We start from the raw sequence: 24,095 nt of genomic DNA, 5'->3' as shown, positions 1-24,095 counted from the left end.
GAAAAGGGGAAGGGGAAAAGGGGAAGGGGAAGGGGAAGAGGAAGGGGAAAAGGGGAAGGAGAAGGGGAAGGGGAAAAGGGGAAGGGGAAAAGGGGAAGGAGAAAGGGAAGGGGAAGGGGAAAAGGGGAAGGAGAAGGGGAAGGGAAAGGGGAAGGGGAAGGGGAAAAGGGGAAGGAGAAGGGGAAGGGGAAGGAGAAGGGGAAGGGAAAGGGGAAGGGGAAGGGGAAGGGGAAAAGGGGAAGGGGAAGGGGAAGGGAAACAGGAAGGAGAAGGGGAAGGAGAAGGGGAAGAGGAAGAGGAAGGGAAAGGGGAAGGTGAAGGGGAGAAGGGGGAAGCGAAAGGAAAAGAAAAGTTACTATTAATATCAATATCCTGAGGGAGCTGGTTGCTTCTTCTAGTATGTTTCTACATGTAGATAAAATATTCAAATATATTAACACCTAAATGGGTGAGGGACTCATCTGGTACAATAACACAGACATTGATGCACACACTTCTTATCAACTGTTTTAAATGTCTAGAAATGTTCTCTAGTAGGTACAGGAGTTAAGCCTGTATAGGAATAATTGGTGGGATGTCAACTATTTTTACCATAATCTTTTAATTTTCTTGGGAGGATTATGTTTGGGATTAATATCTATTGTGAAACTATTATTAAGTAATACGCAATAATGATGATGGCTTCTTCATATAAAACAATGATATTTAACAGTTTTGTTTTAATCTAAGTATGCTTTCTTCTAAAGGAGGATGCCCAGTATTCATGGATCCATCTGGATGAGGGACCCTTATATCCCTTCCCTCAGCTTTACAGTTCAGCCTAAGTACTGTTTGATAAGCCCTGGTTCAATGCAAAGGATAAGGCTTTGAATCAAAATAGATGTGGTCCTTGTTCTTATCTGCGAGATCTTAGATGAACTACTTAATCTCTTCAGCCTCAGGTCCTCACAAGCAGAGTAGGAATATATGTATAGTCCCTAATGGAGATTATATAACTTACATAATGCTTTGACTGAACGGTGTCAGGTACTCAGTAGCAAGTGCCCAGTAAACTGCTTCCCTTCTCCTTCCCCCTCTTTCCTCTAAGAGTTCAAGTACCCCTCCAGAGAAAGCACAAAACAAGGACTTATTGGGGAAGAAGATAAAATCTGTTTTAATGCATTAAAAATATTAAATCAGTTTAACACATTAAAAATGTTAAAAATTAAACTGGATTATCTACGAAATGCTCAGTTCCCAAGTGAATGATTCACTATGGCTTATCAAACCTCTCAAGTAACAGAAATCCTCTTAGTGCCAGGTATCAGTAGAGAAAAAAATGCAAAAGCTTATGAAAGGGCCCTTTAGTTGTCTCAGCTTACTCTCAATTAAGAAATCTCAAATTCTCACTAGTGATAACAGTCTAGCTGCCCTTGCTACGAGGTACAAGTTGGTGTGTTCCTTTTATAATGCTAAAAGATTTTTTGTTTTCAACAGGTTTATTAGTTAATAACAATACATTTTAAAGAATCAAAAACTAATAGCCAGTGTAACATGTTCTGTGTTGCTCCTGGTCACTGGAAAGCTAAGAAAAGCTTGGATTCCATTCAAGGGATATTTTAAATAACTCTATAAAGCAGTTTTCACATATACAGTCTCACATGCACTCTCAGGGTTGTGAATGGTTATATCTACTGCATGACAGGTAAGTGTCACCTATACAGCCTCGGCAATCAAAGTACCAAGGATGCAGGCATTACCTGAGAGCGTGTTCAAAATGCAGACTTCTAACCCCCGCCAGACCCACAGAATCAGAATCTGCAGTTCAAGGTCCCCAGGTGCTTCGCATGCCCATGAAAGTCTGAGCAGCGGTGCTATCCAGTGAGTGCTCCAAGGAGGGAAATTAATGAAAACAAGGTTAAAATGTACTGTTTTCCCCTCAGGAGCCTCACGCTGCTGCAATGCTCTCATTACATCACTGACTATGCTGGGAAATCTGCCCTCTGCTCGCAAATGCAGGCCTCACTGCAGACATCTGAGAGGACTAGAGTTGGCTTCTTACACTGTGACCACGGAAAAGCTCCTAGAACTCCTGTCCTACCCTTGAGAGTAGGAATGAGAGAATCAGCACTGTCTCCTAGCAATGCCACAAACAATGCTTGGAAAGCAGTAAGATCACCTCAGTACTGAACAAAGCTCCTAACAGGAGTACAACTTTGTAGGGTTGCTCTAGCCCTTTCCCCGAAAGAAGGTGAAATTAAGTTGCAACTATGCTTGCAATCAATATTTAATAAATCCTTTAATGATAGAGAAAATCAGAGAAGGTGCTAATATTCAAGAACACTGAGTATCTTATAGTGAAATATTAATATTCAAGAACAATGACTATCTTATAGTGAAAGAGAAAGAGCTTTGGGGTCAGACAGGCCTGGTTAGGAATCCCAACTGCACTGCTATTCAGTGGAAGCCATGAGCTTATTTCCTTATTTATAAAAGGGAAATTGCCCCTCTCTGGTAGAGTTAAGTGCTCATTCATTCATCGGTTATTTACTGAGCACCTAAACTATGCCAGAAGCTGAGGATACAATTGAACTGACAGTTCAGAGTTCCTAGGAAGGCAGTCAAGTAAATAGGTGGCTTCCAGAGAAGGTGGCAAGAACTGTGACAGGAAGCCTGGGGGACTATGGTTTTCCCTATAAGGAGCACCTGACTCTAAAGTATCTAAGCTGAAGACTGACTCTTAAAGAGGACTCAGGGAAGCGGTGTGGGAGGAGCAAGAGGGCAGAGACAGGGTATGTGAGAGAGGCTGGAGGCATAAGCAAAGACGCAGATAACAAAGGGGCTCATAACCCATTCAGGAGCCTGAAGCTTATAATCAGAGGCTGGACACAATTAGCTTGCATTTTCTAAGACGAAGTGAAGCAAGAGTCAAGTACTGCACAGAGAGCCCTCAGAAAACATTCAGTTCTTTTTCTCTCTCCAGCTAGACAGAGAAGACAGCATTCTGAAGCCATTATAAAATCAACCTACCCAAAAGAATAACCTCTCTCCTCTTTTCTGTTAGCAAAGTGTGATCACACACCCATAGGTTGTTCCCCTGGAAGAGTGAATATGGCTCTTCCTTTTTCAATGATATGTGATAACCAACCAAGAATTGGATATTCTCTTAACTGAAACATGTAACCAGAAAGAGGTCTATGATTGGTGGTTCTAGGAACCTAAGTAATTCCTTTATTACCAAGTTCCAGTTTTCAACTCTCATGTTTCAAATTTCCTTTCCTATATTTTAATAACTGTTTTATTAACCATACTGAGCCTTTATAAGGATTTAAAAGTTACTTAAGTGGAAATTTTCATCTGGAGTCACTAAAAAGCAGCTGACAAAAGACCAGTCCTACCTAAAATTCTATCAAAGGAAATGCAGAGAAATTTCCTAATGCCAAAATAACTTGTCATCGCTTATAACACTACTTACTGTTAAATAATTTATTCTTTCTTCTTTATTTTCTCCTGCTAAGACATCCACTGTATAATTGGCAGTAGAATTAATAACACCTGTTTTCTTTTCTTGTAAAATTCTCTATTTTGTGAATGCTCAATAATCACCAAAATATATATATATATATATATATATATAGTTGGAACTCACATAATTTATTTTATTGCATTTCAGCTTTGGGGTGAAATATTTTGCTGACCAGATCAGAATAAGAGAAAGCTACTTATGTAGGTCTTATGCAATGTAAAGAACCCATTAACAAGATTGTCACTAGAGGCTATTATAACATACATTGTGATTTTTCATTACCATGAATTATTTCTTCATTTCTACAGCATAATAAAGTCATCATAACCTGGGCATCACTCACCTGAGCATCTTGTTCAACTTGAGCTTCATCAATTCCAGCATCAGGGTCTCTGTTAGCCTATGAGAGGTAATATATCACATTACTGAAATATAGAGCATTCTCATTCAAAAGGAAAAGTGGTTCCACCTGATGGTTATGCAATAAAACTCTTTCTCTAGGAATAATACGCTTTTATTAAGATCAATCCTGCACTATTTCCCATTATCATCATACAGCACTGTCTAAAACCAATATGGTCCCCCTGATTTTAAATTCTATGAAAGGAACAAGATACTGCTATCATTCTGTGAAAGAAACAAGATACTGCTATCTAAAACAAATATATGAGTTAGCTATTAAGAATTTAGACCAGATATGCTGAAATACAAACAAGCACAGGCGACATACAGCCAGAATCATTGCAGCAGGAATCAGCAAGTACCAGAAATTATTAAAAGAATTTTAAGTGACCTTACTTCACTAGATTCAGCCCAGTTCAATCTCAGGCTTTTTAATCAAACCGTAATTCATCTCCACCCAATACCTGAAGGAGAACCACCAACATCCTCTGGTAGTACCCTGAAGTGTCCCCCACCACATCATCTTCCAGGCTTGAGCCATATTCTGCAACAAAATAATTTCATACTTATTTACATCTTCTTTCAACTAGAAAAATAATCTTGCCCCATTAATCAAATGAAAGAGACATAAAAGAAGAAATATTATATTTGGTTAACATAAATTCCCTCTATTCCATCTCTGAATGCTCTAAGCAAATTATTTCAGTGAGTAGTTGGAAAAAAATGAATTGAAGTCTCCTAAAGGCACTCAATTCAAACTTAAATCAAGACTCAGCCATTTAGAAATTCTCTCGACCAATGTAGTCTTTAATCTATAGACACATCATGGTAATGCAAAATCTCCTAAATACAATTAATCAAAAGCTTAAACCATGTTTTGCTTTCTTTCAAGTCTTTTTCATGGTTATTTTCCAAATGTCTTCCATTCTCTTAGGCATGGCCATCACTCCCCCTAACAAGATATTTTTTCTCTGCAGAAACAAAGTTAACTCTGAGAGACAGCAATGATATTCTAAAATATGGCCCCTCCTACCTCTATTTCCAGTTGTTAAATGTAAGGCCATAGAAAAGGGGAGAACTGGGATCTACAAGAGTCTACAAGTCTTTCTCACTACTCTCAAATAGTTGCTATTAAAGGAAAAGAGGCCTTCCTCTAATATTTAATTAAATATTTAATTAAATAAATATTTAATCATTATGTGAAAGCAAGCGAACTTTAAAAGCCTGAAACTTCTATTTTAAAAGGCCCAGAAGAGTTACATGTTTATTTTAACCAGTTACCCAAATACAAAATCTTGTAGGAATCTTTAATTCCTTCTTCTATGCCAACACCTGTATATATTAACCATCAAATCTATCACATGTTTCTCCTGTCCCTGATTTATCCTCCTCACACCTCTCACTAACCTTGGTTGGACCATCATTCCTAAATACCTAGCTTACCTCCCCACCCCCATAACTACCCAATTAGCCTCTTGAGTCAAGTCTCCTTCCTCCCTCAATTGTTCCTTCAACACTTCACTGCCCATTCAGGAATTTACAGTACCTTTGCATTAAGTCCAAATTCCTAATCCAGTCATGCAAAGCCATCTACACCCGAGCCTAACCTCACTTGTTCCATTTACCTCCAGCAACGGACGTGCACACATCCTCCCCAACAGCCAAGCCCTCTCCATCCCTCAATACACTCCACAGTCCAGTCTCCATGCCATTAAAGACAGGCAGTACCTCAACCAAAAATACCTTTTCTACCTACCCAAAATGCACCTAGTATTTTTTCCCAGCTTTACTGAGTTATGATGGACAAATAAAAATTGTATATATTTAAAGTATACAACACGATGTTTTGATACAGGTGTACATTGTGAAATGATTGCCACAATCAAGCTAATCAACATATCTATCAGTTCATATAGCCTATATTTTTGTGTGTGGTGAGGACATTTAAAATACATTCTATTTGCAAATTTCAAGCATATCTTATACTATTACTATAGTCACCATGCTGTACATTAGATCCCCCCAACTTATTCATCCTGCCTAACTAAAATTTTGTAAGCTTTGATCAATATCTCACCAGTCCCTTCTCCCATTCACCATGCCACCCCTATACACCCTAGCAAACACTGTTTTGCTACCTGTTTCCATGAGTTTGATTTTTCTAGATTCAACATAAGAAGTCAGATCATGCATAGCTTATGCCTTGTACCTAGCTTGTTTCACTTTGCTTAATGTCCTCCAGGTTTATCCATGATGTTGAAATGACAGGATTTCCCCCTTTTAAGACTGAATAGTACTCCTGTGTGTGTGTCTATGTTTGTGTGTGTGTGTGTGTGTGTGTGTGTATGTGTATTCTTTATTCATCTGTCAATGGACACCAAGTAAACCTATCTAGTCTTGAAAGTCTGCTGCATGTGTGATTTGCACCATGAAGCCTCTCTAACACCCAAAGCTATCATGACCTCTCTCTTCTGAATGCATTGTTGCATTTACATTGTTGGTATTTTACCTTAGTTTGAATTTTATTATCCTTTCACAATTGTAGTCATTCTGTCATGTAAAGCCCTGAAGAGACTGCATGCAAACTGCTCACACCTTTTGTCACTCATGACAGCCAACACACTGCCAGACACATAGCCAATGCTCAATTACACAGCTGAGTAGGACAGACCACACAGTTATTACCCACTATCAGCACACCATTTGTAATCCAGTAGCACAAAGGCTTTCATCAACGTCAACATCCCCAGAAAAAGGTCTTTGAACAGTACACCAAATAAAGTTCAAAGTTGAGATACATGTATCACTTCTGCCTTAGTGGTTGGGAACTTACTGCCTATAAAAAGAGAAGCAGGTGGGAGAGATTCAGCCCTTTAGAAAGGTAATTATTCAGTTGCTCTAAACAATCACAGTGTTTTGAGTTGCTGGGTTAGCAAGGCCATTTCTAAGATTAACAAACAAATGGCAAGATGCAGCCCCTAGTAAAAGACACAAGGCTTGGAGTCTGTTGACTGAGCTGAGAAACTGGATAGTACGACCCTCCTCAGTCAGGCAGAAGTCGGCTACAAGAAATCTTGTAAGAAAAGGACTCTCCACCTTTACTTTTTTTCACTTCCTTGATTCTATTCATGGGACATACTTTAGACTGAAACGTAGATTTCTGTTCATGAAAAAGCACACCAGAAAGAAAAATCAAAATGCAGACTACTTCATTCAAGCACTGCCATTAGCTAAGACAACATACATTTACTCAAATGTACTTTATCAACTCTGATGTGGGAAAGGGTTTAGGTTTCTTTTCCAAAGTTCCAAAAATACTTTTTATATAACTCCTAAATTTTACTAACATAAAACTAAATTTTTTTAAAGAAAGAAAAACCATTTTTACCTTAATGTTAACATAAAGACAACCTGTATATCCCTACACTAATTGCAAATCCTATGCAAAAGTAAACTCCATCTTCAGTAGCAGGTTCTTATAAAATATTAAAATAGTAGAGAATAACAAGGCAGTCTTTTCCTTACTGAAGGAGAAAAATAGCTTGAATTGCAGGTCATTCATTCATTCATTCATTCAACCATCATTTGCTGCCTGCCTCCTGTACCTACAAGGACTACATTCAAATCAGAGAAATGAAAGAAGTGACAGTGGAGGTGAAGGCAAAATATAAGTCACAAACATTTACCTTCTTCATAAACTTGTTTTATGGCTCTTAGTTCTTCAGGTGTCCTTGAAGCAATAATTTCTGTCAGTACTTTTTCATCTGTTCCAGCTCCCTGTTTGGAGATTTTAATAGAGAAAACTTGTCAATAAGATTAAAAAGAAAGTTATCTTCCCAGAATAGATGTTACCCTAATTGCATAGCTATATAAATATTATCCAGTATAACATAGACTTCTTCAGATATGAGTTCTATTAGTTATAGAAATAAGAAATTTTAAATAATTTTCTCTCCAAAGACCATTTTATTCTTTTTGTCTAATGGAAAACAATGTTTATCATGTGTATGTGTGTATACATATGTGTACATATATATAACCAGTTATATAAATTCCTAACTTTTAATTTGATCAGTTAATTCTAGTTTAAAAGTAAAACATTTTAATGAAACATGAAGTAATTTTTTAAAAACTGAAAGAGTAAAAATGAAAACTTCACATAAATGTACATGGAAGAGCACTGATACTTAAACAATATGCACCTCAAAAGATAAACCCCTGCCCCCCAAGTTAAGTGCTGTGTAGTCACAGGGAAGTTCTACGTCAAAGGTAACAATAAATACAGCATTGCCTAGTTACTAGGAATTAGAACAGTAAAAAGGAATTGCAACTTGCTTTCTGGATTTTTGAAAAATCATTTTAGTTGGCTTTCCTTTTTCTGCTTTTAAAAATCATATCTATATCATTAAACTAGGAGATGCAACAATATAGCTGAACTAAATTTTTTTAAAAGACAGCATATTTAAGCCTTATTTTCTATTTCTGTATTTTGCCAAAAATCAAGCACTGAAAAACCTAGAGTTAATTCTCTAGCAGAATTTCAACTACTGCCGACCTTTCAGAAGCACTTAGTAAGAAAGTATTTTTCTCAATAACCTAAGATTTGTGTTTATTCCAAAAGAATCACTATAGAAAAATGGAGAGACTGAGCACAAACTAGGCCCTATGGGGATGACTCTTCTCCTCCCTCCACTCCATAAGTAAGAATCCTTGAGAAATATTAACATTATTTCCTTGTTAAATCTCAATGTGCCCATTCAAAATCTAACTGCTAACAACTGACCTACATCCTGTCCCATGAGCCTAAACAAACGAGCCAATGTTGTCCTATTTATACAACATTCCAAACACCAGTCAAGGCAATACACATTTAGCTTTTGCTGCAACTGAAATTACAGTTCTGTGCAATAGGCTTACACCTAAAATGAAGCAGTTTACTAGCTACTTCATTTTAGTGTTTAGAGGAATAGGAAAGAAAGAATAAGTATGAGAAAATCTTTATCCTGAAAATTCTCTCTGAAGCTTTACCTTTTAACCTAAAATGATAAGCAATATTATTGTTCCCTAATCAGGCAATTTTCTATTTAAAAAGATAAAATAAGTCACTTGTAATATTTTTTAAACATTCTCAAAATCAGAAGACAGGCATGAAAATAAAATACAAAAAGCTACAAAAATATTAAAATTTTAAATAGCCAGTATTATTGAGTTTAAATCTGCAAAAAAAATGAAATGGCACACTTGTAATTTTCTCCCTCCTTTACTGTTTATTGCCTCCCAGTTTTGTTTTCCAAGCAACTCTCACTGAAATAATCAGATAAAATTTTTAAAAATGATAACAAACAAGATGAAGTAGTTACCAAAACAACATAATACTATTTATGACAAAAATGTTCCTTTCACTCATTCTTTTTACCTTCAAGGCATGCTTCAGTTCATAGGCGTCATAAAGCCGAGAGGGTTTCATCAGAGCCACAATTAATTTTTCAAATTTTCCAGTCAGTTCTGATTTCAAGTCATCCAGAAGATCCTAACTCACAGAAAAGACAAACTTGTTAACCAGCAGAAATTGCAATGAGATTCTTCTTCTTAAATATGAATGACAGCCCTTTGCTCTAATGAATTCTTTATGTTGCTGTCTCCAAGTAGAAGGCCCATGAGCTAAAGAAAATCCCATAACCTTGAATAATATACCTTTAACCTGTGACCAACAGCTTAAACTAAGGCAAACTCACTTACATGTCAAGATGTTTGTTTTTAAAAGATGTTTTTCTTAACTTGAAAATAAATGAATACCTTTAAAAGCAGGCTAAAAATATTTTATTTTAAAAATACTATTCTGAGAAACATACCTTTTTTAATTCTAAAAAATAATCATATAATGAATTTTTACAAAGGACATTTAGTCTCTCATACCCAAACACAACAATTTTTTCTTTTCTCTCAATATCTAATAATATTCAAATACCTAATAGATTACAGTCATTATTATGACTCCTGACCACTGAGAGACATTTGTTCCTATGGGGAAATTGTATATGCAATTATGAAAAGAAAAAAAACCAGTATTTCCTACCCACAAGTTTCAGCACACCACACAACTAGAAATGGTGTTTAGAATACTTTCTTTGCTTTGCATTTGTTTTCTCAATTAAGTGACATATGTTTTCAGAATAACAAGACTACATTTAAGTTTTTCATGCATGCACTAATTCATTTAGTAATAAATTTAAAATTTTTGGAATTGTTACTCAAAAGCATTTAAATCAACTAATTAAAAATCCATTAGTTAAAATCATGACAAGAGGAACCAAGACTTGTGACCGTGTTAAAACAAAACATATTGTAATACAGTCTTACACCTAGAAAACAGACAGTAAGACATCCATGTGAACGTGACTGAGAAGCACAGAGGAAAACAAAAGGGAGAATTCTCACCACAGGATCTTTTGGCACCTCTACAGCATTAGGCAAGGAAAAACAATTACGTGAGGATAAGCTGGGTGAGCACTATATCCCAAGAGCTGATAATTTAGAGTGGAAAGAAACAGAAATAGGGAACTCGGAATCACAAAATAAATGATGCTTACAAAAGAATATCAGTGCATTTCAGATTAGTCTTATAATTGATAGCTGTTCCCTCATTCTCTCCTGGGATGAAGTATGGTCTTACCCTGCCAAACAGAGTCTTAAAAGCCTCAGAGATTTTCTGGCGCTGAGCATTACTTCGGGATGTCAACAGAGTCAGGATGCTCTCCTCATCTGTGCCTGTAATTTATGGTTAATAATTACATTTTCACTCCTGCATGCATACTCTCCCAATGGTCTTCGCAACCCACTTCCCAGTCACCTTATTTCCTTGCCTCTCCCTATGCGAATATATAATATATTTTATGGCGGGCATGGTGGCTCACGTCTGTAATCCCAGCTCTTCGGGAGGCCAAGATGGGAGGATTGCTTGAGGCCAGGAGTTCAAGACCTGCCTGGTCAACATAGTGAGATCCCCATCTCTTAAAAAAAAACATACATACACACACACACACAGACACACACACACACACACAAACACATATATGTATATATATATACACACACATATAAATGTTTTACTAAACAGTTTATTAAAAATTTACAGTATATAAAATGTTATGTTTCCAATATATTCTATCCCCCTATTCCCAATGTATTGGGAAGTAGATGGAAAAATACTTCTGCCTTTTAAAAAACTTAGTGCACCTAGTTTTTCATGCAACAGATACTTAAATAACAGTTATTCGTAAGGCACAATGTGCTGGGTGTTACAGGGGATTGAGAGACGAGAAAGATGTCTCTCAATCACGCCAGAAATTACAATTTAAGGTAGAAATAAAAAAACCTACAAATAATTATGAGTTAAGGCAAAATGTGATAAGTCCTCAGGAAAGGTCTAGGTGTTAAATGGGATTCAAAGAAGGGTCTCCTAGCTGATAGGAGGTGGAAGGGAGTCTTGGAGAATGCCTCATGGAGAACGTGACACCCAAAACAGTCTTGAAAGATGGAAGGATTGTGAAAGGCAGTGACGAAAGGAAGGACAGCTTTTAGAATGAGAGAAAAGCTCAGCAGTGGGGAAATATAGGGCTTTCATAAACAGCAGATAAGCCAGCATGGTTGCGTCTGAGAACACATTAAGTAGCAATGGGAGATGAGTCTGAAAATGTGGGCTGGATACAATGGAAGGGCTTGAGGGCCAGGAAACACGTGAACAGTAGTACAAAGGAAGCTGAGCACAGGAGATCAGTGACACATGGGAATCCTTGAGATGGGAGGTTTTTAAATGACTAGAAAAGAGGCTAGGGAAGAGAAGAGACTTGCAGAATGAGAATGGGATATCTGACTGGAAACAGCTGCACAGCTGCTCACACGCAGGGACGGCTGCCTTACTGACTCAGGCCTCTACCAGACAGGTGAAAATGACAAGCTCCAAAGCACAGAGGCTGAATTTAACTGCCTGTTGAGTTCTAGAGACTGAATATTTGGGATGGTTTATAGCAAGCTTGTCTAACCCACAGCCCGCAAACTACATGTGGCCCAGGACAGCTCTGAATGCAACCCAACACAAATTCATGAACTTTCTTAAGGTATTATGAGATTTTTTTGCAATTTTTTAAGCTAATCAGCTATCATCATGTGTGGCCAAAGACAATTCTTCTTCCAATATGGCCCAGGGAAGCCAAAAGATTGGACATTCTTAGTTTATGGTATTATTTTATTATCTTAACATATCTCTTCTCCAACAGATTTCAGATCCAAATATTCTAAAATTATTTTTACTGTAATTAATGACTCGTTTAGAAAAACAAATGTCACATTTTTTTAGAAAGAGGAAGCTAAATTTACCCAGGCCTTTCATGGCCTTCCGAAGAGTTTCTGCATCAGCCCGCTCATCAAATCCAGGGAAGTCAGTCACAGTGCCTCTGAGAACCTAATTCAGGAAACACAGTGGTATTATTCATATCATGACTAATATGACAAAGCAAATAACATAAACAGGAAGCTGCTTGCTATATATCATATTCAGTCATTAAATAAATTTACCAATTGATAAGATTTGTGACCCCTTTTGAACTGGGAAGTGAACCATTTACAATGGGGATTGGCAGGATCGATTCAGCACAAAAGCTACCCTGATCCACCTGCAATACCATCAGTTGGAAGGCTGGCTCCCTCTTCCCTGTGACCAAACCCCACCAATACCTCCTGGTTCACAGAGGACACTTCTTTGCAGGCTCCCTTCAACTAAGTCTCACAGCATTTTGATCTACAAGAATACAGAATCCACATTAAATCTTAACGCCCTATCCTGAGTACTCAATTCTAAGCAATGCTCTTATTACATGCCTTTTCATCTAAGTCCTGTTTCCGTATACTTACATACGGATTTTAAGACAATCTAGCAAAGCCTGAAACGATACTTGATAGTTCATGTGCCAGAAGAATATAAATCTTTGAATTTAGAACTTTATAAAGGTGTATTGGAAGACACTCTTCATAAAGCTTCCTGTTACACATTACTTTATCATATACATACACTGATTTTAATAATTAAAATATCTTAATATTTCAAAAAAAGTTAGATCCTTAGAGTGAGAAGGCTTTACTAATACTGAGCCATAAATGTTTATCTTATGGTAAATGGAGGCTCCCTGCATTTACTTTACTAATAAATGTTTTTGTATTTCCTCAAAACTCGAGCTAAGGTACCATCTAAACTGAGAAACAAACAGCTAAAAGGACTGTAAAGCTAGCCTAGTGTACAGTCTTATGCGTCTTATTATAAATGCACAAAAGCACAGTCACCAAAAAGGGGGAAAGTTTCTTTTCCACCTCAGCCTCAAATTGTTGCATATGCCAACAATAATATACCAATGAAATTTTAAATGATGACAATAGGGAGTGATAGCCATGGTGAAGAACTTCCCCTGGACAGTGTCAAAGGTCAGTTCAGTGGCCTTCTCTCTTTAGTGGCACTAAATTAGACTTCCCAAAAAAGTGACACTCATGGATCCAGGAGAGAGTGACAAAGACTCTCTCTTTGGCCACACTTTGAACAGGCTCCCCTGAGCCCTCTTCTCAACTAGTCCTTATCCTTGGGCCTCCTTTGCCTGCCTAGCAAGAATCTTGCTAAGTCAGTTTAGAAGGATGCCCCTACTCTTGGTAGCAGATCACCCTCTGTTATGAACTGAGTATCTGTGACCCCTCAAAATTCATATGTTGAAACCCTACTGCACAACATGATGGTAAATCAGAGGTAGAGCCTTTGGGAGATAATTAGAATTAGATGAAGTCATGAAAGCAGGGCCCCCAAAATGAGATTAGCATCCTTGTAAGAATCCGGAGACAGCTTACTTCTCTCTGCTCTGTCACGTGAGGCTACGATCATGTCTAGAAGAGAGCCCTCACCACACCCAACCATGCTGGCACCCTGAGACTTCCAGTCACCAAAACTGTGAGAAATGAATTTCTGCTGTTCATAAGCCATCCAGTCTATAGTATTCTGTTACAGCAGTCCAATGAACTAAGGCACCGTCTATATCTGATCAATTTCCTCATCCCCACCCTACAAATCTGATCATCCTGGCCTGCCTTCAGCAAGAATCCTATTAAGTCAGTTTAGCACGAGTCCCCCTAACTTGGTGTTTCCTCTTAGTAACTTTCCATCTACTGACCTCACTCTGCTTGTTGGCTATAAATCCCCAATTGTCCTCACTGTATTTGGAGTTGAACCTTATCTCTCTCCCCTGTGGTAACAGTCATGACTTATATTGTAATATTCTTGACTGAGGTCTTCCTTACCGTCAGAATAACTTTTTCTCAATTGGAGTCCTTACTGTTATTCAAGAAGAGAAGACACACTGTTCTTTCCTCTGAACAGGGTCAGCTATGACACAAATATCAGAAAACCTGACCTCATGAAGCCCCACATGACCTTAACTCCTAAGTCAAGTGGTATGATCGTGAGACCAAAAGAACATAATTCAACAGGAAAAAGAGGTGTTTCCAGGTTGATGTCCTGGCCCCAGGCTGTTGAAAGCACCATTGGTAGCAGCTTTCACTCCCTCTGACCATCAGCTAAACAAGGGACTGTGGCCAACTAGGAAAAGGGGAAATGGGAGCCTCTCTCCCACTTGTCTCGTGAGAGGTTATGAAACTAGGCCAGAGCTGTTCATTCCACCAAGAGGGAAATCCACCCACAGCCAGGCTAGTCTCCATTTCCACCCCATCTGAGGAGTGCAGATACATAAAGACCAATAGATTCCCTGCCATTCATTCTATAGCTTAATCCATATGAAACTGAATGGTTGAATGCTGACAACTTCATATGGTTCAACGTAGTTAAGAGAAGAAATCAGTAAGATTTGAGATGATGATGCTTCAACACTAGCATGAGTTAGGAAAGTTATTTCTCTCAGATCAAATTACAGCTTCTCTTTAATAACCCCACTTCAAACTGATCAGTATCAGTGTAAAAATGAATACACTCCACCAGTTTTCTTAATGTGAGAATTTGTTTTGCAGTTCACCTGTTTTTTCACTCACTGACTCAACCATGTTTTGAATGCTTCCCACATGCAAAGTATTATACTAACCACTAGTTAAAAGTCAGGATCCCTCAAGTATGAAATGGCAGGCATATAACTAATCAAGTGCAGTAGAATATGTATACACAGAGGCTGGATTAGGGTAATGTGAGCACATTTGAGAGGACTATATTAGGAAGTGTGAAAAGAGAAAAACTTCGGGAAAAAAATTCCAAAAAAAGTCTTGAAAGTTGCCTGTGGATTTGCCAGGCCAATCTGGTACTTTTGATAAAGAGGTAAGTATTTCAACAGACTGGAACAAGCAGTAAGCTTGAAATAAAAACAAGGGAAAGGTCACAGTGAGGGGAGGGGAAGGGCATAAAAGCCATGCTAAAATGTGCAGACCTCATCCTGTAGTCAACAGGAACCCACAGGAAGACACTCAAGAAGAAAAGAACAATGTCAACTCTGCACAGCAATATGCCTCTGGCAGCAGTGGACACAATCGAACGGACTGTCCAAGAGTGGTAAGAAGACCACTTAGAAACTAGCAACACAAAGAAGGAAAGGAAGACATAAACAAAGGGACAAAAACAGGCCCCAGGCAGACAGAAACTATTCGGGACGATTCTGTTTTTTGGATGGGGAAGAGGATGGCTGGCTTTGCATTTCTCCGTAGTAGGCTTGTGAGTTGTCAGCATACTTCGGTAGTAGCCAGAGGCCACCATGCAAGACAATATTAATGGGGTGGAAAGATCAGAGGAGAAGAAAAGGGAAGGTGACCTACAATCAGAGTGGCAGCTAGTATCCGCTGAGTGCAGCGATGCACCAGGCACCGTGCACAGAGCTTCACATAGATCATCTCAGTGAAATCCCATCTTACAGACAAAGAAACATACTGGCTCAGAAAGGTTTTAGCAAGTGAGTCATCCAAGTGACCAGCAAACAAGCAAAAAGCAGAGATGGGACTTGAAGCCACAGGACCTTGGCTACACTGCCCTCCCAAAGGCAAGAATAAAATCCAAGGAGGGTGATGGTATGGAAGCTGAAGAAGACAAATGTTCCAAGAGGAAAGGAAGAGGAGGCAGTGTCCAATACCACAGGAAGTCAAGGAAGAGCTAAGACGCAAAGGGTCCCCTGGGTTTGGTAACTAGGAAGTCTTTGACGGCGTTCATCAGCCTGGCTATAGGACTCTCAGGAATGAATTGAGGGAAAGACTGTCTCAATGAAACAATAGTTTATAAATCAGGCTTTTAAAAACACAGTTTAAAAAAGGCAGGAGGGGGCGTTGATCCAGTTTGTAGGCTATGAAGAAACTTCTGGACAGAGAGGTTAATAACAGGGAGAAGTTAAAAACAGAGAGACATGAGGGAGTTGCCTAAAGAAAAAGGATATCTGAATATCTGACACCAGGCACTGAAGGAAGTTAGGTGAAAGATGAATGGAAGAAAAGCATCTTAAAAATCTTCAGTTGTATGAAGGAACAACTGCTGGTCCTCTTTTTGAGAGCTTTCTAGAAATTGTGAAACACTTTTGCTACATTCCATACAATCAGAGTCACCCAACAAGGGTAGCAAAGCCACGTAGCAGTATTAAGAGACCAGATGTGAATTAGAGAAATGAGTCATAAGGGCAGAATCCTTATTTGGACATCCTGCCCAAACCCCATCACTGCCCACACAAAACTGACTGCAAATGTGACTTTAAATGACTCATTTGAGAGGGCTTCCCCTGTTTGCTGGAGTCTCCATACTTTACCCAGATTAACACCAACCCTTAAGTAGGTACTATTCCCTCACCCACACTCAGTTCATCCTCAGTTCCCTTTATCTGTTACCACCAATGCCTTATGAAGAGAATTATAATATATTCTTAAATAATACTTGGCCAAAATATACAATTCACTCTTTTAATTCTCACCTTCAAAAATATCCATGCTTTAGGTCTATAATTTTGCTGGCTTTTTTTTCTCTAAATGAAAAAGTTCTTTACCCTCAAAGACTAGGTATGCCAAAATAAAATGAATAAAACCAACCAAACAACAAGGGAAGGGCTGCTTTTCTAGACACAGAACTTAGATATAAATAACAATTTCAAGTTTAAAGATGAGAAAGTATTAGCCTGTCTGGAACACTTTAAATAGAGCTTTCCTGAAGACACAGAAGAGAACTAAACCCTCTTTGTCCTCCCGTCCCACATAATCAATATTTACTCAAATACCTCTTCCCCTGCACCCCAGCATTCCACCTAATACTAACTAGGAGCTGGAAATCATGAAGAAAACCACTAAATAGCAACTGCTAAGCTGCTGTACAGTGATTTTTAGGAGTGGTTCTTCTGAGGCTCAGGTTTCCAAAGACCTTGGAGCCATTCCAAAAACAGTAAGCTGGGAAGACAACTGCCTCCTCACTCCGTGTAGGTACACCAGGGCCCTGCCTGATGTGCGTACTAGAGGCCCATTAATATTTCCTGCAATAATGGTTCCCACTAATGAGAAAAAAATTATCACTGTACTAAGAAGAAATAAGAAGAGCATGAAAAGAGGGAATGTTAGTGTGACCTGATTATGCTTTGAGCTGCAAAGTAAAATAAATATCGGGGAAAAAATAGGACCTCTAAGAGGACTGAGGAGTACAAACACATCAGAGGTCAGAGACATGCTCTCAACCCCCAATCCTAACCCTTGCTGTAATTCCAACTTAGAAAAAGTGAATGTTAAACTTCAAAGCGATAAACTCGAACTGGCCTGTTGCTTCTGTATAACTTCCTTTCCTTTACATGCTCCTTCTTACTTGTTTTTGCTTCATTCCATTTGTCTATCCATCCTACTACCTTTGACCTGTTTCTTAAAATCAAATGCAAGGGAGAAAAAGTATCACTGGAGAACAGATTAAGTTGTTTGCATCATGATAGAAAAAAAAAGTTTTTATTAAAAAGTAAAGATTTGTAAAATAATTTAAATTTTTGTTGTGTATTTCTTTAATGTTCTGTGTTTAATGTTGTGTCTCTTTGCCAGTGTAAGAATGACTTCCCTTGGCAAACATCAATACAATGGAAAGGTAAGTTGTGTGCTCCTACAAGTCACCCAAGAATAACTCCGGTGATGTCTTGAGTGAGTTAAAGTGAGCAGGTGGCATGGACCTCCCATGAGTTCACATTAGAGGTCAGAGGAGAGTCTTCTATTTTACCAAATTTTTCCACTGGGCATTTCAAAAATAACATTTGAAAAGCTCTATCAATAACCGATTCATTCACACCAACACTTCAAAAACAATCTGGGGTATGGATTTCTCATATTAGATAAGAATGTACACAGATTCACAATTTTATTTTCTTTTGTATCTAAACAAGGGGCACACATCTAATGAACATGGCTGAGCCTAAACAAAGGTAAGAAATAAGTTAGCTTCAAATCTTTTTTAGTGGTAGGAAGAGATAAATAATATATAAGCAAATGGATCTGGCCAGGCTCGGTGGCTCAGCCCTATAATCCAAGAACTTTGGGAGACCAGGGCACCAGAGGTCAGAAGTTTGAGACCAGCCTGGGCAAGTTAGTGAAACCTTGTCTCTACAAAAAAATACAAAAATTAGCCAGGCACCACCACATCCCACTATAGTCCCAGCTACTCAGAAGGATGAGGTGGGAGGATCACTTGAGCCCTGGAGGCAGAGGTTGCAGTGAGTCCAGACAGTGCCACTGCACTCCAGCCTGGGTGACAGGGTGAGACTCTTTCTCAAAACATAACAAAACAAAAAACAAACAGAACCTATAGAAATAAAAGAGGATTTAGCAGACTTAGAGATTATATATACCTTACTATTGACCAGATAATACCACCTAAGTGTTTTATAAGAAACTCAAATTCAACAAATCCTCTACTGTTTCTTCCCTGCTTCAAACCTGCATTTTTTCCCTCAAAAAAAAAAAACCCCACAATCAACTATGGTCAAGCAAGCCAGTCCTCTTAACCCTCCCCTGACCCTCCATCAGTGAACAATCACCACATTCAAGTACCAAATTTGCCCACCTTCCCCCACAGGTCTCTCTTATCTAAAACCTAAGACACTGCCTAGTTTAAGCCTTTGAGGTCTCACTGGGATTACCACAACAAAGCCTATTGGTTTTCCAGTACTCAGCCTCCCTCTCCCCTCTCTCAACCCCCACTCCACCACCCTGCCTTTGCATCTTCCAGAAATGCAACCATCACACTGGCCCCAGGGTGAGCTTTGTTAAATATAAATCTGATGATTGCACACCTCAACCTGCAACTCTTTGATAGTGCTCCATTACCTATAAAATAGTACATATAATCTTTCGTGCTGGCTCCCGTCTACCTATCTGGCAACCCTTTCCAAGTCAGGGCTTAATTTCCCTACCTCACTGCAGCTTCACTTCATCATGCCAAACGCTTTTATATCCCTAAGTATTTATTTGCTATCGTTGCCTCTCTGTATAATGGCTTCCCTCCTGTGTCCCATACAAACGATGCCAGATAGGTAACCTCGATTTCCTCTTCTGTGAAACAAAAACAGTAATACTTATTTCCAAAACTGTGTTATGAGGACTAAATAATACACACAAAGGACTTAGCAATGCATCTATTACGTCAATAATTCTTAGATCCATTTCCCATTGCACTCATGTTTAATAATACTTGGCATATAGTGAAAGTGCCAAAGCCTCATACATTCACGAATGCATGCACTGATGAAAAAAAGAACAGTTAAGAACTAGTGTCCAGCTAGGCATGGCAGCTCATGCCTGTAATCCCAGCAATTTGGGAGGCCAAGGCAGGCAGATCATCTGAGGTCAGAAGTTCAAGACCAGCCTGGCTAACATGGCAAAACCCTGTCTCTACTAAAACTACAAAAATTAGCCAGATGTAGTGGGCACATGCCTGTAATCCCAGCTAATCAGGAGGCTGAGGCAAGAGAATCACTTGAACCCAAGAGACGGAGGTTGCAGCGAGCTGAGATCATGCCATTGCACTTCAGCCTGGATGACAGAGTGATACTCCATCTCGGGGTTGAAAAAAAAAAGTCACCAAAGAAATGAAGCCAGCAGGAATATAATTCCTTGCAATTAATCAATTGATGATATGTTTACATATTATGCAAATTACTAAACTGAAAGACGGGGTCTAAGAAGCACTTAAAGCAAAGGTCTTAGGAACACTAATTTTTAAGAAACAGATGCATTTGTGAAATTTTAGAATAGTATGAAGGTTATAGAAATAAAATGTATTTCAGGAATGAATTATGCTGTAAAAGTATTGTTATATTTCTATCATTTTGAACTTCTAAGTCATTAAAAGAAGAAAGCCGACTGCCTACCTCTAACTGGCTTGATCACCTATGTAAGCCCTCCAAAGAGAACTGAATATTAGATAAGGAAATTAGGGTTTGCTGAATGCCAATGAATTGTTCAGTGCCCTAAAAAGCAGCCAAGTGGTTTTAGATCTAGTTATTTCTCCGCAGCCAAAATGAAGGTAAGAGTCAAAGAGATAAGGAACTGAGAGAGACCACCAGGAGCAGCAAAGGCCATGAGTAAACGGGTAACCGTGGCCTAAAATCCTAAAAGCGAACATAAGCTCCGGAGAGCCTTGACTTTAACAATGAATGGCATGGGCTGGGAGTGGTGGCTCATGCCTGTAATTCCAGCACTTTGGGAGGCCGAGGTGGGTGGATCAGGATGTCAGGAGTTCAAGACCCCCCTGGCCAATATGGTGAAACCCCGTCTCTACTAAAAATACAAAAATTAGCCAGGTGTGGTGGCACACACCAGTAATCCCAGCTACTCAGGAGGTTAAGGCAGGAGAGAATTGTTTGAACCTGGGAAGCAGCGGTTGCAGTGAGCTGAGATCCCGCCACTACACTCCAGCCTGGGTGGCAGAGCAAGACTCCAACTCAAAAAAAAAAAGAATGGCATGAAAAGATACAATCAATATCCAGTCAGCTCCTCTGGAATGAGCTTCATCTCAAATTTACTTACTTAAATTTATCCTGCTTGCTCGGCACAGGGCTTTTTTTTTTAATTACTATAATAATGTTAAACCAACCCAAAAGATTTCTGATCAAACCTTGTAACTTAAACATATATCATGGAGCTAATTCTGACATTTATGAAATTTCTAATGAACAATTACGTAATCTAGTTTTGCCTTCATGACATTGTTACCGCTCAGACGCCCCACCCAACTTTAATACTAAACATTTTAACAAAGTGTTTTACTTTCACGGTTTCCAAGAGTAACTAGTAACAAAACTAGAACAAAATTTAACACTCTTTTTTAAACATTACTTGTAACTTTTATGATGCGTAAAAACTGCAGTTTTGATAGAAAACAGTTTGGTATTATATTGTCATACGGCTCAGGTACATAATTTTATATGCAAACCACCATTCTCCTAGGTTTTATATACACATGGCCTTTATGATACTAATAATTCTTTGAAATTATTAAAATTAATGTTCACAACTGGAAAATGTGTTCACTTATACTATCTGGGTAAACAGTATACACAATGAAAAGGAACTGATGGACCCTCAGACATCACTGCAGAACTTAAAAAACAGACTCAAGAAACTGTCAAATGAGCAAAGATAGAGGGAATTATTCGATGCTTGCTAAATTGTCATGTAATCACCACGCCAGCATATCAAGATAGGAAAAACATTCCTCAGGAAAGTTAATTCCACATAAAAGTATCCTTTCTATGGAGAAGAATCTAAACCAAACTTTCCACTTGAGTAATATGAGAATTGGTTTACTGTAACATTTAAGTGCAAAAGAGGAAGTAAGAATGGGAGCACTATAAAAGTTTAATGAAGTAACTAACTCATCTTAATCCTCCCATTTTCACTTGGAAAGGACCAAGAAAACTTATTCAATTTTGATAAGTCAATCTGATAAAAAGTGAACCACAAATAAGAGACAGCATTGTTTTAGCAGTTAAAACACTTCTTTAAAAAAAACTACCTGGACTCTGACAAGCCAGTTAGATTGACAAGATCTGTGGAATCAGTTTTGGAGTTTTTAAGCCCTGATATCTTACTCTCAAAACACTGTATAACATCCTCAATTTTGAAGACCTTAAACTATTTTCTCTTTCCTACATTTTTGAAAATATTAATAACAGTAAAGAAGCCAGGCATAGTGATACAGGACTGAAATACCAGCACTTTGAGAGGCCGAGGCGGGAGGATCACTTGAGGCCAGGAGTTTGAGACCAGCCTGGCCAACATGGTGAAATCCGGTCTCTACTACAAATGCAAGTATTAGTCGGGCGTTCTGGCATGTGTCTGTAATCCCAGCTACTCGAGACTGCGTCACGAGAATTGCTTGAACTGGGAGGCAGAGGTTGTAGTGAGCCGAGATCGTATCACTGCACTCCAGCCTGGGCAACAAAAGTGAGACTCCTTCTCATAAAAAATAAACAAATAAATAATTTTTTTAAAAAAAAGGGAAAACACAGTAAAGAAAGCCTGCATTAGCCTGCATTAGATTATCCATTTCTGAAACCGTCCCAAGGCAAATTCAATTGAGAACTCGTTCCACGAGTTCATTGCTTAAGAAAAACAGCGCTTGTGTTTAGTCTTTTGCATAAAAAAAAAATCAGAGCCTACAACCAACAGTTTCTTTTAGTAAAATTGGGCTGAGCAACTGGGAAAAGCCAATGCTCAATTACAGTATTAAAATACTTTGTGGAAAAAAAAAAAAGAAAGGAAGTCAAGGAGGGGGAAAAAAATACGTTCGCCTCACATGACCACGATGAGCTGTTCTCATTCTGGTTCTAATTTTAGTGACTCTCTAGATTTTGGGGAAGGCCCACTTTTACACATTCACTCATGAAAAGGGAGCGCACACAAATCCAGCCACGTCACCGGCTGCTGCGCGCGAGAGCAGCTTGGTGGCGTCGGTGCTGGTGCTCCACGGGAAGAACCGGGACACAGGAAAGGGGGTGGGGAAGCCAAAGGGAAACAAGAAAGGTGGAAGCGATGTCCCCAAAGCAGGTTCCCTTTCCTCCTAAACTTTTTGACTTTCAGACAAATTCTAAAAGTCCGTCATCCCAGCATACAAAGTTGTGGGTAAATCCAGCGCGGTGCGGGGCGCACAGCCTTACCTGTGCCATGGCGACGACGAATCAGGTCAGGGGAAGGTGAAGCAGGACTGCAAGAGACGAGAGACCTCTGGCTTAGCGCGCCACTCGCAACTCGCGCCCTCCCCAAGCGCAGGTCGGCGGGGACGCGGCAGCGCTCAGACAGACCCTAGGGCCCCGCCAACGGGCCGACTCGCCCTCTTGCAGCTACCGGGACAGCTCTCGGCCGAGCGTCCGCGTGAACCCAGTGCCCGGCGACCCCCTCCCCTCTTCGGAGGGAGCCCCCTCCCCGGGCCAGGCGGCCACTCACCCAAACCGTGGGACCCAAGTGCCCCGAACCCGCGGGAGAGCGACGGAGTGCGGGGCGGCGGTACGGGATGCGGACGCTGAAGGATCCGGCAGCTGCACCCAGACTGATCCAGGCAACGGAAACGCCGGCGGCCCCGCCCTGGCCCTGCCTGGCTTGGCCCGGCCCACTCCCGCCGGGGCCTCGACCGCAGGCCGGCTGCGCCAGCCCGGCCCGCCCCTGCCCGGACCTCAGCGCGCCTGCGTGGGCGCGGCTCGTCCCAGTTGGTCTCCAGGGGCGCGGATTGTCCCGCGGGTCCCGCGGGCCTGGGTGGGGCGCGGCCGCAGCGCTGCTGGAACCTGGAGGGGGCGCCGCTCCCCTGAGTGTCCCGGGGACCGCCTGGTCCTTGCACCGCGGGAAGGGCGTGGGGAACTGTCCAGGACTCGGAGTTTGGGGGTGTTTGAGTCTCCCTGCCTCTGTTACCGCAGGAACCATAGCCTCACTCGGGTGCTCCACATAGCAGTGCCTGGGCGTCTTTTTGGAGGCGAGACAAAATCATTGCAGCTAAGGACAGCGCTCCTTTGACCCTGGAATAGAAAAAACGTGAAGGGAGGGCCGTTTCCCAAGTTGTTTTTGTTTCTGTTATGTTTTGTTGTTTTTAATGCCAATGATTGCTTCCTAGATGGCCCTCTCTTAAACATACAGCCTTCTAGTAGCATATTTCAAAGCCTCTACTTCCAATCAG

The 24,095-nt window shown here is 39.9% G+C and overlaps 1 protein-coding gene across 1 annotated transcript in view; it reads right to left on the bottom strand.

The window, feature by feature from the left end:
• Positions 1–23,481, bottom strand: part of ANXA5 (annexin A5) — a 29,898-nt gene extending 6,417 nt beyond the window's left edge. Inside the window, exons 1-8 of the mRNA XM_012473026.2 lie at positions 23,375–23,481; positions 23,089–23,135; positions 12,284–12,368; positions 10,581–10,675; positions 9,324–9,437; positions 7,594–7,684; positions 4,372–4,451; positions 3,849–3,905 (exon numbers count right to left, since the gene is read on the bottom strand). Of these exons, the coding sequence (XP_012328449.1) occupies positions 3,849–3,905; positions 4,372–4,451; positions 7,594–7,684; positions 9,324–9,437; positions 10,581–10,675; positions 12,284–12,368; positions 23,089–23,097 (531 nt within the window). The 5' untranslated portion in view covers positions 23,098–23,135; positions 23,375–23,481. The remainder of the gene's footprint in view (positions 1–3,848; positions 3,906–4,371; positions 4,452–7,593; positions 7,685–9,323; positions 9,438–10,580; positions 10,676–12,283; positions 12,369–23,088; positions 23,136–23,374) is intronic.
• Positions 23,482–24,095: the final 614 nt, after the last annotated feature.

The sequence above is a fragment of the Aotus nancymaae genome, unplaced genomic scaffold, assembly GCF_030222135.1.
Source record: "Aotus nancymaae isolate 86718 unplaced genomic scaffold, 86718_ANA_hifiasm-v0.15.2.pri h1tg000033l, whole genome shotgun sequence".
In the NCBI taxonomy this organism is placed as follows: domain Eukaryota; kingdom Metazoa; phylum Chordata; class Mammalia; order Primates; family Aotidae; genus Aotus; species Aotus nancymaae.
This window is presented reverse-complemented; position numbering and strand designations above follow the sequence as displayed.